General features: G+C 36.7%; 1 protein-coding gene across 7 annotated transcripts in view; it reads left to right on the top strand.

Moving 5' to 3' along the window:
* The window catches only part of Fut8 (fucosyltransferase 8), a 216,961-nt gene that overhangs the window by 158,729 nt on the left and 43,711 nt on the right, over nucleotides 1-14,521 (top strand). For all 7 annotated transcript variants that reach the window (XM_052739531.1, XM_052739532.1, XM_052739524.1 and 4 more), the window contains one exon: nucleotides 3,663-3,900. In XM_052739531.1, coding sequence (XP_052595491.1) covers nucleotides 3,663-3,900 — 238 coding nt within the window. The remainder of the gene's footprint in view (nucleotides 1-3,662; nucleotides 3,901-14,521) is intronic.

The raw sequence follows: 14,521 nt of genomic DNA, 5'->3' as shown, positions 1-14,521 counted from the left end.
CTTCAAACCAACAGCAGCAACAACAACAAAAAAAACCCAAACAACAGCAAAACCCCAAGAAAGAAAAACCACAAACTAACTAAATAGATGAAAAGTAAAAAGAAGGCTGAGAATACAAGTAGTAGAGTGCTTTCCTAACATCAAGAGATCCTAGGTTCACTCCCCCAATACCTTACACACACACACACACACACACACACACACACACACACACACACACTCACACAAGTGAACAAAGTACAAGGATGTTTGTGTGTGTGTGTATATATATATATATGTATGCACATATATGTGTATATATGGAAATGGCATGATTTATAGCTCATTTTAATTTTGTTTTTACAGAATTCTATAGCGTTGAATAATTTTAAGTGTATTTCCTATAAAGTTTCTATCAGGATGAATTCCTGTCAATCTGATTTGTAACTTGTTTTTAAAAGCAAAACTTCCTTTCCATTTACTTTTGTATTTCATAAATATAGTAACCCATATCTTTAAAGCCTTAACATATTAATAATTGTATTTTTATTCAGAATCCTTTCAGTCCACCTGAAAATGAGTTTTAGTTTTCTAATTCTTGATTTACCACAATGTCAGGATATTCAGATTGTTTATTACTAAGTTGTATGTATGTTTTCTTATTCTGTTAGATACCTCATTGTTGTAGAATATTATTTTAAGGTGTGTTACTTTTGTTTATGTTACATTTGTTTAAATCTGTGAAGCTGTGTTACTGTGCCTGTCTAACACACCTGATGGTCTAACAAAGAACTGAATGGCCAATACAAGTAGGAAGAGGCAGGAGAAAAGATGGGCAGGGCTGGCAGGCAGAGAGAATATATAGAGGGAGAAATCTGGGAGGAGAAGATGAAGGAGCAAGAGAGGAAGGAGAAGAACATCAGAGTCCAGCCACCCAGCCAGCCACAGAGTAGGAGTAAGAGTAAGATTTACAGAAGTAAGAGAATGGGAAAGGTTAAGACAAGCTGGCAAGAAACAGACCAAGCTAAGGCCGGGCATTTATAAGTAAGAATAAGCCTCCGTGTGTAATTTATTTGGGAGCTGGGTAGTGGGCCCCCTAAAAGAGCCAAAAAACAAATAATAACACCTTGTCCAAGGTTCATTGCATATATTAAATGCTTAATACCTATAAAATAAGTTTTGATTGGGTAATTTGTGACACTGAAGACAGAAGAATGCTGACATGAAGGAGACTTTCTCCTGTGGGCCTTATTGGGACATTCTCAATTTATATCCCCTCATCTTTTACTCACGCATAAAATATTTTGTAGTGAGCTTACTTCTGCAGGATACACCATAATCTTCTGTATGAGTTGTAGCAGGTAAAGGAAATTTTATAAAAGGAAAGGAATGATTGATAAGAATCACGGTATAGAGCAACCACATACCTGTGGTCTTACATAGTTGGTAGAGATTTGTGTAGAAGACATGCTTTGAGTACACCACATGCAATTGCAGAACACGTTTTATCATCAGCCAGAACCACGTGATGAAGGGTTAGCGTGTGGAACAGAGCTTCTTCAGACAGACAAGGCCTGTCTCTGTCTTCTAGTCCTCAGTAGACACACCTTCAAGACGGTCCAGCCAGATACCAGAAAGTGGATCAGTGGGGACTGAGAAAGGCTACTTGGGAATTAATTTGAAGGTTACAGAGCGTGAATTTTTACCCATTTGTAGCTGTCTGTAAATGTATAAATAACAACACTTGTTATTCTAACAACAGTGGGTGATAAACAGTTCTGATTAGTGAATTCCTGTGAAGTTCTTTCCCATTCCAGTAAATCTTAGTCTCAGATTTGTCACTTGTTTTCAAAAGAATCTGTCCTTCTTTATTAGCTGAGAAACACCTACTTGTTTTTTCTAGATCTTTATTCTGGTGAACCTGATCTTGTGCTATAAACACAAAGATCTTTTCTGTTTTTTTTTTCTTTTCTTCTGCACCTTATGGATCTTTTATGAATAACATCCTTTGAATTTTCTATATTTTAAATATTAGTATTTTGGCAAACCCAAAGGTTGTGTGGTGGCTTTCCATAGTTTCACTCACCGTCATCATTCCAGCCACTCTGTTTCTCTTGCCTTTGTCTGCCTTGGAGTTGAAAAACAATGAGTGCATTTCTTCCAATAAACCTAGCACACAGTTCTTGTTAGATGTAGATGGCACTGTTCTTTTAAGTAAAAGCTTCAGGGTCCACACTAACAGATGTATGATTGGCTAATTTTTTTCTCTCATATTTGTTCTTTAAGACAAAAAAAAAAAGACTTAGGTAAAATGTAGTGATAGAAGAAACAGAGTGTGGTATCTAAGAACATTCTGTGCTGTCTCTGGAATACTCACTACATTTGAAATGCCTCAGAGAGTAATCAAAACATAGATGGGGGACATTTTCTTTTCTTTTTTTATTGATGTGATTTTTAGAGTTATTTAAGTTCTGGGTTTTTTTTTTTTGTTTTTTGTTGTTGTTGTTGTTTTTGAGACAGGGTTTCTCTCTGTAGCTTTGGTGCCTGTCCTGGAAATCACTCTGTAGCCCAGGCTGGCCTCGAAGTCACAGAGATCCACCTGTCTCTGCCTCCCCAAGTGCTGAGATTAAAGGTGTTCACCACCACGGTCCGGTTTCAAGTTCTGTATTTTTTTTTTAATTATTTATTATTTATACAGTGTTCTGCCTGCATGCCGGAAAAGGGCACCAGATTTCATTGTAGATGGTTGTGAGCCACCATGTGGTTGCTGGGAATTGAACTCAGGACCTCTGGAAGAGCAGCCAGTGCTCTTAGCCTCGGGGCCACATCTCCAGCCCCCTCAAGTTCTGTGTTTTTAATGAGTCATTAAAAAAATTCTGACAAATAATGTTTATCTACTCCCCTGAGAAAATGCTGAGTCAGCAATAATGCTTCAACCCCACTTTGAAAGTGTCCTTCCCGGGATCCTTGTAGCTAAAGTACCGCTACTGAGCAGCCTGCTTCTTCTTGCAGTGTACTCAGTAACCTGCTTCTTCCCCCGCCATGTGTGTGTGTGTGGGGGGGGGGGACGCGCACACACGTGCGTGTGTTTACTGCATGACAGCGTATAGGATTCAGTTCTCTTCTTCTGCTGTGAGTCTGGTCATCAGGCTTAGTGACAAGTGCCCTCCCTTACTTACCTGTCATACCAACTCCTCTGTGCCCCTTGTTTCTTGATGGAAACGTAGTTTTGTTTGTAGCATTCAGAATTCTGGGAATGACTGAACCCATAAATTACGGCCTTTCCTTTCAGCTGCCATGAATTTTGTCGAAGAATGTTGGCTAGGAGTGCTGACGTGCTGCTGGAGTGACAGGCCACTCCTTCCACCATGATCTCTGCATTTGCAGCATGTTCTGAGTATAGAAAAGTTAGAGATGATTTTTAATTTAACTGCTTAATTTCACATTGATTTAGTGCTATTTCCAAAGTAATTCTTTTTCTCTGCCATCTCCCTAAATATGCACATCAAATTTTTATTGAATTTTTTTATTGGATACTATCCATAAGGCTTGATTCTTTATTTAAATAAGAAATCTGCTGAACCAGCTTTGGCTAATTGTGTCATTTTTCAATACCTGTGACCAAAATGGGGGAGTTCTTATATATACTTCTTCTATCTTTATCTCCTTTGTTTCACTGGCAGAATCCCAAGGACTGCAGCAAAGCCAGGAAGCTGGTGTGTAACATCAACAAAGGCTGTGGCTATGGCTGTCAACTTCATCATGTGGTTTACTGCTTCATGATTGCGTATGGCACCCAGCGAACACTCATCTTGGAATCTCAGAATTGGCGCTATGCCACTGGGGGATGGGAGACTGTGTTTAGACCTGTCAGTGAGACATGCACAGACAGGTCTGGCCTCTCCACTGGACACTGGTCAGGTAAGGAACTTGTACACCAGGACAGATCACTGGTAAGGTCAGATTAGCAGATTTCTAGGGACAGTTGTAGAGGCTATAATCACCTTTTCTCTTGATTCATAAATGCTATGCATTATGCATAGAAAAATTAGAGCAGTATTTTATTTTTAAAGAATTGTATACCCATGTGTAGTGGTACATTCCTACAATTCCAGTGCTTGGAAATCTGAGATGGGAGAATTATGAGTTCAAGGCCAGTCTGGGCTACATGGCAAAAATCTGTATCTAAAATAAATAAATGAAAATTATTTAATAGTTTATTTCATTTTGATGTTCATTTTTATCTTGACTTAGTGATTTCACTCTTGTTTTTTTTCGAGGAGTACAATTTAATATTTTAATAAGGATGGTGTAACTCATTTGTAAGGTGATGTTATTGAATTTATTTTACTCTTCATAATTATTTCATAAAGTCAACCCAAGAATCTCAAACATTAGCATGCCTGGAAGACTTGTTAAAATGATGGGTTCCGATGCAGGCTGTCAGGAGTGGGGCCCAAGAATTTTCATTTCTAAGAAAGTTTCTGTATCTTGAGACCAAGTTTTGAGAATCATTGAGATAGATTGCTGCTAACTGTCTTCATTTTACAGTGGAGGACAGTGAAATATTATTCGCTTATATAGTTTTAATTTTAATCACGAAACATTTGGTGGTGGGTAGGTTGAACTATGGCCTCTTCCAGGCTTTCCCGAGTGATTAAAAAAATAATAAAAAGATAACAGATTTTCCCTTCTCATCAATAAAGTGATATTGAAAGGACTAGATTATAGACAGAAGGTCTTAGTGGTAGTTCAGTGCTCTTTTTCTACAATCAAGACTTTAAGTTAGGCTACCATTATTAAAAATCCGGGCTTTGCCATTTTGTAATCTTGGGTAAGTTATAGAACCCAAGATGTAGTTTATTTACCAGTAAAATGAGAGAACAGCTTACCCCACTGCATTGTTTGTAACACTAGATAAGTCATATGTTGAAATGCACTTACTTTGGAACTTCATGTAAAAGCTGAAGTAATTGCAAACTACTATTATTTGCTTTTTTCAAAAAAGTAAATGTAAAAGTGCCTGTAATGTGGCAGGTATTTATCATAAAAGCTGAGTGTTGCCAGACATGGTGGTTATGCCTTTAATCCCAGCACTCATGAGGTGGAAGGAGGTGGATTTCTGAGTTTGATGCCAGCTTAGTCTGCATAGCAAACTAGGCCAGCCAAGGTTGCACAGTGAGACTGTACCATAAAGTGGGGGGGGGGGGGGGGGGGGGTGGGAGACAATGCACTGTTTTTGAACTCACATCTTTTGGGACATCAAACTTATTTTAAAGCTGAGATCTTGTGGCTGAGCAACACTTTCTCACAAGTTACAGCACTAGATGTAGTTTAATGGTATAATGGTCATTACACTATTGGCTGAGTGAGTGATTAATTTTCCATTATCTTTTGGGTTTAACACTTAACTCTTTACATAGAAGTGTCATGAAATTTAATTGGGTAATTTCTTTAAAATACTTTTGAGTTTTGTGTAAAAGATTCCATGTAGAGTAATAGTAACACATTGCTTATAAAAATTATTAATGATATATGATATATATGTATTTTAGAGAAACTAAAACATTTCAGAGAAGTAGAGGAGACAGCATAAATTCTAATAAGCTCCTTGATATTAATCCATTGATTTTAAAAATATCTGTTGTCGTGACTTATACCAAGAATCCTAGATATTTTCCCCCTTTGGCTCCACTTCTGTGAAATTGTTATTGTTCAGAGACATTTTACATGATGTGCCTATAGCTGGAATTTAATGATTGCTATTTTGTATGCATCATTAGTGCAGGAATTAGTGAGCATATCTGATCATTTCAAGCTTCATCCTACCTTGTAGGTTGACTTCTGTTTCCCTTGCATTATTTTATAGTTATAAAACCCTATCCTGGCCCGGGAAGATCCTGGCCTGGGAAGCTGGTTTATCATGTAAGAGCACTTGCCATGCAAGCATGAGGATCTGAGTTCAAATTCAAGAACCCATATAGAAATCTGGGCATGGCTGTACACATCTGTAACCCTAGTGCTATAGTGTGTGTGTGTGTGTGGGGGGGCAGATGGCAGGAACAGGAGGATCACTGGGACCTGAGGCCACTAGCCTAGCCCCATGATCAGTGGGAGACCCTGCCTTAAAGGAATAAAGTGAAGAGAACACCCAACATTTTCCTCTGGCCTTCTTGCACATGGAGCACTTGCACCCATTCATGTGTTTGTACACCACACATGTTCCCCCCCCACACCCACACACCTTTTATAGTAAGTAATTTTGTTATGTGAAGGGAGATAGATAGTAGAGTATGCATCTAATTAAAAATCATCAAAACCCTCCCATCACCTGCACACATCATGTATATTCTTGATAGTTGTGTTGTGTTCTAAAGTAGTGGGGAATAAAGACATTTAATTTTCTTTACTATGAGATAGCACCTAAAGTAACTACATATAGTAGACCTTCTGATTCATCCACACAGATCTCAGGAATTTTGCCTTTTTATTTAATGCTTTGAAATAACTCCTGACAATTACTGATTTTTTTTAACTGTAGTATCTGTTTTAGGCTATGTATGATAACTAGCTTCCAATTTTTTTTGTAGTTAGCATAAATACCCTTGAATAAATGATATAATGATATAAATTCCAATAATTTAAACAGTCTCTGCGATTTCTTTTTTTCCTTTAAAAATGTCCTTATTTTATATTTTTTAACAAAAAATTACTGGGATTATCATTTAAATTATTTTGTCTCTATGTCTTATTTCTATTGCCATAGTGAATTGAACTGAGGTATTAACTTAATACATTGAATTGGAAACATATTTGTAAGTGAAAATAATAAGTAGCAAGAAAGAGTTTTATGCCCTAGCAGTTTCAGTACACATGTACGTGGATAGCCATTTTCTATATTTGCTCATATAAACTGTATGGTTACGTTTCCTCTATGCCTCATTTCAAAAAGGGTATTGAACAAAGATATTTTATTTGCCATCCTGTGGTTTATATAGGGGCACTCTCAAAATAAAAGGACTTGCTTTGTAGCAGGCACCCATGCTAGAGTAGTCCTTGCATGAAGAAGACAGTCACAGTCTCCTAGTCATGGGCAAAGGCAGGTGGCTGAACGAAGAAGTGAAATATGCTGTGTACTGTTGTAGTGTTGCTAAGTTCAGACTCCTCTATAACACGTTACAAATAGGTCCTTTTGGAAGAAATGATTTTAATCTTAGACCTAAAATAGGAGTGAGTAGGAGGCAGTCAGGTAGGGAACACCTGAGATTTTTAGCTGTTTGTTTTCTCTTGAAGGCTCAAAATGTGGCAGCCAGATGTGCATCTTCCTGGGTTGTTTGTCAAGGACTTGACCAGAGCACTTTAGATTTATTTATTTTCCTTTTTTGTGTGTGAGTTTTGTATGTATGTGTACCATGTGCATGACTGATGTCTACAGAAGTCAGAAGAGGGCGTTAGATCCCCTGGAACTAGAGCTGGGATGGTTATGAGCCATTATGTCAATGCTGGGAGCTGAGTCTGGGTCCTCTGCAAGAGAAGTTAAATGCTGTTTTCTGAAAACAGAAGTTAACCACTGCTGTTTTCAAGCCACCAGAGCATTTTAAATGAAATAAAATACCACCCCCCTTCCAAACTTCAGAACTTTACGTGAACCACTTATCAAGTTGTAATGCTTTTTTTTTTTTAATGAAAAGTCTATTGTTAAGAATGAATCTTCTTAGCAATATATTTGCCCTGAAAGTTTCCAGCAGAATGAGTCCAGGGATAAAGAGAGGAGTGGCTTAAGAAGGACTACATAATTAGTATCAATGTCACTATAGCCTGAAAGCAGTCTCATTAGTAAAGGGTTTCTGAAAAATCTCTTCAAGTCTATTTAGAACCCACCCAAGGCTGCTTAGCTAATAAAGTTCAGGTGTTCTAACTTCCTATGAGCTGTCTGGATAACTTTTTCAGAAATATTAGTGTTTTTGTAAAAATTTAACAGGCTTTGTATGTTAGGTGTGTTCCTTAAATGTGTGGTATAAATTATTACAAACCAAGTCCTGTTTTAAATATGCAGATTACTGTGTAAATACATTGAATATTGGAAAAAATTAGAGTTGAGTCTTCCACTTCTTCCTAATGACGTGTTTCTTGTAATTCAATTAAAACTTAACCTAAGAATCTTTAAACTTAATGCAGTTTGTAGCTTATATAGAAATTGCAGATAGCAATACTATAAGTCAAATTGATTTTTCTCAAAAATAACAGTATTATCAGTTAGTGTTCAAAATTTTGGTGTACAACTTCATTTTTAAATACAGTTGCCAAAAATGCTATATAGGCGTCAATAATGGCATATTTATGTTTGTGGTTTTAGTACAAATTTATTACCACTATAAACAAGGAAGTCCAGTGGTTATCCAGTTTTTAAAAATGAAATGTCTGTAGGTGTTATAGAATATGAAAAGGATAGGATAAAAAGAACAAAACTTAGCCCCTGTTGTTCAGGAACTTGCCATTGACTATATAAGACAGATATATGTAAATACTTTTAACTGATAGCATATATTCAGTGTCTAAAGAGAAAATTCTATGAGTCATCAGAGTAACTTTCTGGCTTAAGGGGTGAGAGACTTCCCTGGAAGCATGGACTAAAGTCTTTACAGAATGAGGAAAGTTATCATCTATAAAAGGACAAATCAGTGCCATTGATTTTAGGCCAAAAGTTAGTTATGTGACTTTGGATAGTATAGTAATTTGAATAAAAATGACCTTCATAGGCTCATATGTTTGAATATTTGGTTCCTAGTTGGTGGAACTGTTTGGGAAGGATTAGGAGATACGGCCTTGTTGGAGGAGCTGTGTCACTGGGGGTGTGCCTTGAGAGTTCAAAAGCCCACTGCAGGCCTAGTCTCTGCTTGGCTGCCACCGTACTTCCTACCATCGTAGGAAGTGTGCTAATGCTCTAAACTGTAAGCAAGTCCCCAGTTAAATGTTTTTATTTATGGGTTTCCCTGGTCCTGTTGTCTCTTCACAGCAGTAGAACAGTCACTAAGATTCGTAGTACCCGTACCCTTCTTGTTCTGTGTATTTCACAAAGTTGTTATAGTGATTTACCATGGAAACATATTTGGCAATTCTTCAGACATTCTAAATTACTCTTATGCTGTGATTACCACTTTAGTTTTTTAGGAACAAAATAACAATAATTGTGTAATCAAATGTTAGGGTTTCAGCAAGGCCTCTTTTGAAAAGGATTAGCAAACAGCATTAACAAAATTCAGAACTAGTTGATGGATTTAAAAAAAATCATTTGGAAATAAAAAGAGGAAATTATATACTTACCTGGCAAGAGAAATACCATAATTACAAAAGTGGTTTTCGCAGGGCAAAAGTGGTTTTCGCAGGGCAAGGCTCATCCATTGCACTCTGATGTGCTGACCCCTGTGACATCCCCATATGTGGGAAACTCAACTGACTCAGATGAGGAAACTTATAAGAACAAAGTGAAAATGAAGATAAGCATTGTCCTTACTCATCCCCAAAGGAAACAATCTTTGACTCTTTAGGTTCCCTAATCCCACATGAGAATCCTTCTTCACTACTATAGAGTGCTCCATCTACATCCCTGAGAAATGTCTAGCAATTAAGACCTAGATTGTGTTAACAACTTGATATGTACACTTTCAAGTAACATGATATTTTTATTTCAGAGAAATATTACTGTTTTATAGCCCACCATGAATCTTAGAGTCACCTGTTATTAGTGAATAAAAAAGTGGAGTTTAGGTCATCCTACTATTGTATTTTATTGTACAGGTATTAGCTTGTATATTGCCTCTGTGATGGACATTTATGTGTCAAGCCTTTGCTATTATAAACAATGATTAATAGTTAGTTATCTTCAGGCATGACTTCTTGTGCATATAATTAATATGTTAGTTTTCCTAGGCTAGTGCTTATTAAATTTGTTCACATCATATAAAATATATTTTATTACCCATATTTTCACTTTAGTGGGGCTGCCATATGGCAAAGCCACGGATCTTTATGGCACTATGTTACATATAAAATCCTATGCTCTGAAAATTAGGTTGACAAACTATAGTCCTTAGACCTAACACGGCCCCCTGCTTGTCTTTTAAAATAAAGTTTTATTACAGCACATTGCCCATTTGTTAAGACTACCTATGGCTGCTTTCACACTACTGTGGTGGAATAGAATAGGTAAGAGACCTTGTGGCCTTCTATATGAGTCAGGGTTCTCTAGAGAGAAAGAATCAAAAGATGTTTGTGTGTTTAGAAAACATATTCTGTGGCTCCTGGGTTTCTGGTAAGGTGCATGTAAGGTAATGTGCATGAGGATATCTGAAAATATTTCAGAATATGCCCTTATTTATAATAGCATTCCACTAGAACTAATTTACATGGTATTTTTATGGGATTAACTCATTATATGATTTTTGTTTTCACATATCTGTATTGGTTTAAATAGTCCTAATATTAAAAACCTGTTTTAAGATTTCTTACTTCTAATATTTCCAGCAAAGTTGCAAATGATTAAGCTGAAAATATTAATTTAGAAGTTTTTTATTAACTAAATAAGTTATTTTTCTTAAAAATTCAGTTATGTGAGTCTCTTTGAGAGTCTTCAACTTATTTAATGTTTGTTTCCAAATAACTTTAATGCACCCAGCAACAGAGTTCATGAGCATTTATAGAACTGCAAATTATTCAGCACTAACAGGTGTGATTTACCCTGTCTGGCTTAACAGAAAACTATCAAGCCTTGTTCAAAAAAATACATAGATAACCTTCACTAAAGACATTGAATTTAGGCCCAGATTGTAGCTCAGTGCCTAGTGTACACACCCCCGAGGGCCCATCCCCAGCATTTTAAAGACAACCAAACAATTCTACAACAGAGACGCCAATAGTGGTTCTGGGGTGAGCTGGGCAGAAGGACCTAGTCACATGTTCTTGGCTGGTCTGGGCAGCATGGATGGACCTTGGGGGAAGGAGAGGAGGAAAGGAAATCAATTTAATTTATAGTTTAAAACTTTTCATCAAGTTTTAGGTCTTGATGTCTTTACCAGTAAACTAAACATTTAGGGAAGATTCAATACCAGTCCAAAGAAGTAGAACACTTACTTTCCAAATCATTATATAAGGCCAGGGTCACCCTTACAACCAGATTGGGTTTCCTACAGGAGAGAGGCCACCTGATGAACAGATTGATAGCTGGCTCCTTTGGGATGCATTCAATGTGGGGCACAGATTAGACATCCTGGGGGAGGCTTAGAGGTTATATGAGATACCAGACATGTTGCACCTAAGGTCATTTGATTTTCCTCTACCTTTACCTAACCTGTTAAATTCCCTGGCTTTTCCTTCCAGCTGAGTATTTGAAAGGCTGAAGCAGGACAACTGTGAATTCAAGGCCTACTTGGGCAATCTAGCAAACCCCATACCCCAAAAATATGGGTATCCCCAATTCTGTAAACATTTACTGATGCCTAGATGCTGCTCAGCCTATGTACTGTAGAGGTTCGTACAGTAGTAACTAGATCTCGTGAGCCTTGCTAACTAGACTGCCAAGAACTTTGCTTACTCTATCCCACTTAATGCCAACAATAACCTGTACTGCTCACATTTCATGTAAATACGTGACTTGCCAGAGGTGCTGCAGCTACTAAGATACAGAAGCCCAGTACACCTTTAGACTTGATCTTTAATGAGCCAAAAATCAGCACGTGATCATTTTCGGAAGTCTCCGCCTGCTATGTTTTTAAAGGGTTGTTTTAAATGGCAGCAACAGGAACATACACAACCTATAGGCATCAAATATTTGCTGCATGTCCCTTTGCAGAACAAACAGTTAATGATTGAACTTCCTATATTCAGAAAATTTCCAGTCTACATAGGAAATAAGCTCAAACATTTAAAAAGTCTATCTCATGAGTCACATGTGGTCTGTGGTGGTGTAAAGTCATAAACAAAACTCAAAAGGGTGGGGAAAGTATACCCATTCTAGCCAGGAAAGTCAGAAATGGCACGTTTAAACTGCATTTGTTAAAATGGCAAGAAATGTTAGGCAGGGTGGAATCCTACTCACTTGGAGTGCTTGACAGATAATGATAAAATGGCCAGGTGCCTGTCACATCTTGCTTAGAGAGGGTTCCAAAATATCAAAACTGGAAATTATTTTTTTCTGAAGCCTCTAATTTGCTGAATTACATAGAAGAGAGATTTAAACCATCTGCTTCTCAGTTTAGCCTTTAGTCAGATGTGACTGAAAACTCAGTTTTGATAGCTAATTATATTGCATTTTTCAAGTAAAGCCAAAATCTCTGATAGAAGATACTTGTATTTAATTAATTTTTTATTTAAAATTTTTTTCATACAGTATATTTTGATCATATTCTTTCCCCTCCTCTCCCTACTCAACTCCACATTCTTGCTCTTTCATATATTTCATACAGTATATTCTGATCATATTCTTTCTCCTCTTCCTACCTACACAACTCCATATTCTCTCTCTCTTTCTCTCTCTCTCTCTCTAAAAAAAGGGAGAAAAAGCCAAAACAAGCATTTAAAAAAATTAGTAAGATTAAAAAATATAATAATAACAAAACAAAAGCTTGCACACTTGAAACCATGGAATCTATTTTGTGTTGGCCAACTATTCCCGTGCATAGAGCCTTCTCTGGAATGTGTTCGGCGTACTCAGTGACACTTCATTGAAGAAAAGTGATTTCCCTTTCCCAGCAGGTATCAATCTCAAATAGCTTCTGGGTTAGGGTGGGACTTTGTGTCTCATTTCCCCTTCTCAGTGCTGAGACTTCGTCTGGCGTGAACCTTTGTGGGTCTTATGTGTGCTGTTACAGTGTCTGTGAGTTCATGCGTTTCAGTCTTATTTTGTCAGGGTGATGTTGTTTCCTTAGAGTCATCCACTGCCTCTGGCTCTTTATAACCTTTCCATCTCTTGTTCTTCGGCATAGATGCCTGAGCCTTGAGGAGAGGGGTTTGATAAAGACATTGCATGTAGGGCTAAGTGCTCTAAAGTCTCTCACACTCTGCATATTGTTCAGTTGCGAGTCTCTGTGTTAATTTCCATCTACTTCAAGAAGCTTCTCTGATAAGAGTTGAGCAAATGCACTGATGTATGAGTATAGCATTATGTCATCAGGAGTCATTTTATTTCTATATTTCTTTAGTAGAATACTAGTAGTAGATACTCCCCAAGGTTCATGACCTATCTAGTCTAAGATTCTTGGCCACTTTAGTAGTGTCATGGTTGGTTTCCAGCTCATGGAATGGGTCTTAAATTCAATTTTCAAGAAGTGGGTAGTTACTCCTATAACGTTTGTACCCCTATTGCACCAATCTGGATGCAAGTATTTTTAGTTGTACATGTGTGAAAACGATGGTTCTTTCGTTAAATAAAACTTGAATTTTATATTCATTCTTAACTGCCATTTACACTATTGTAATTTTTTTTATTAAGTTCTTATTTATGGTTATACTGCTTGCAGTTTTATATAATACATGTGCAGTAATTGTGGCAAACACTGCAATCTTGCTTCTGAAAGATACTGCCAAAATAGTCAAGTTAATATAGCACTGATTCTTGGGGATTATTTTTTAACTAAATTGAGGAAATGACATAGGATTGGCATTTTTATTCCTCAAGCCCTAGCTATAAGCATTGCCTAAGGTATAATGAATATAAACTCAAAAAATTTGTGCTTCCTAAAATATCGAGTATTATATTCCTTTAGAAAGAGATGGAGGTATAGGTCTGTGGCAGAGTAGATGCCTGTTTGACATATGCAAGGCCCCAGTTCAATCCCTAACACACACGTAAACCAGTTAAATTACTAGATACCATTCTCTTATGCAGTTTAGAATATGACAGTTAATAGTTAATTGTTTGTATTTTGAAGTATTATTTTATTCTCAAGGCAATGAAAGGATAAATTACCCTGTGTTGATTGGAAAATACTCCAAACATCAAAAATAAAAGTAGACAGGACATAAAGATTACCTAATCTTGTAGTTTATGCAGACTGGCATATATTGTCTGAGTCATAAATGTTATGTCTATGTTTATAACATTTTTAAAAGCCTGGTAATAGCTGTAAGCTATTTCATTTTCTGAATATCATTAATATTAATACATAATCATTGAACTAATTAATGTGTATGTGAGCAGATCACTCTTCCCTGTTCTCCTGGGGATATATATTTTAAATTAAATGTTTCTCATTTAGTGAAATCTATTCTTTGAACATTTTTTTCTTAGCTTGAAAAGAATATGCATTAGTGGTAAATTGCAATTTTTGTTTCTCTGTTTTATGTTGGGGCAGATACTTTGTTTAGCATTAATTCAAATGTATATATGATAGCATTTTCAGTAGTGTTTCACAAAAGACGAATACTATAGTGATTATAATGTGCCCATAACTACTTATCAGCACTTATTCCTCTGTTTTAGTGGCCAAATTATATGTGTAGTGTTATAAAAACAGTAGTAGCCACAGATCCATATAAAAACATCCAT

Source organism: Peromyscus californicus, unplaced genomic scaffold (assembly GCF_007827085.1).
Source record: "Peromyscus californicus insignis strain IS unplaced genomic scaffold, ASM782708v3 Scaffold_15__1_contigs__length_86483966, whole genome shotgun sequence".
NCBI lineage: Eukaryota > Metazoa > Chordata > Mammalia > Rodentia > Cricetidae > Peromyscus > Peromyscus californicus.
Note: the sequence above shows the minus strand (reverse complement) of the source record. Positions and strands in the feature narration are given on the sequence as shown.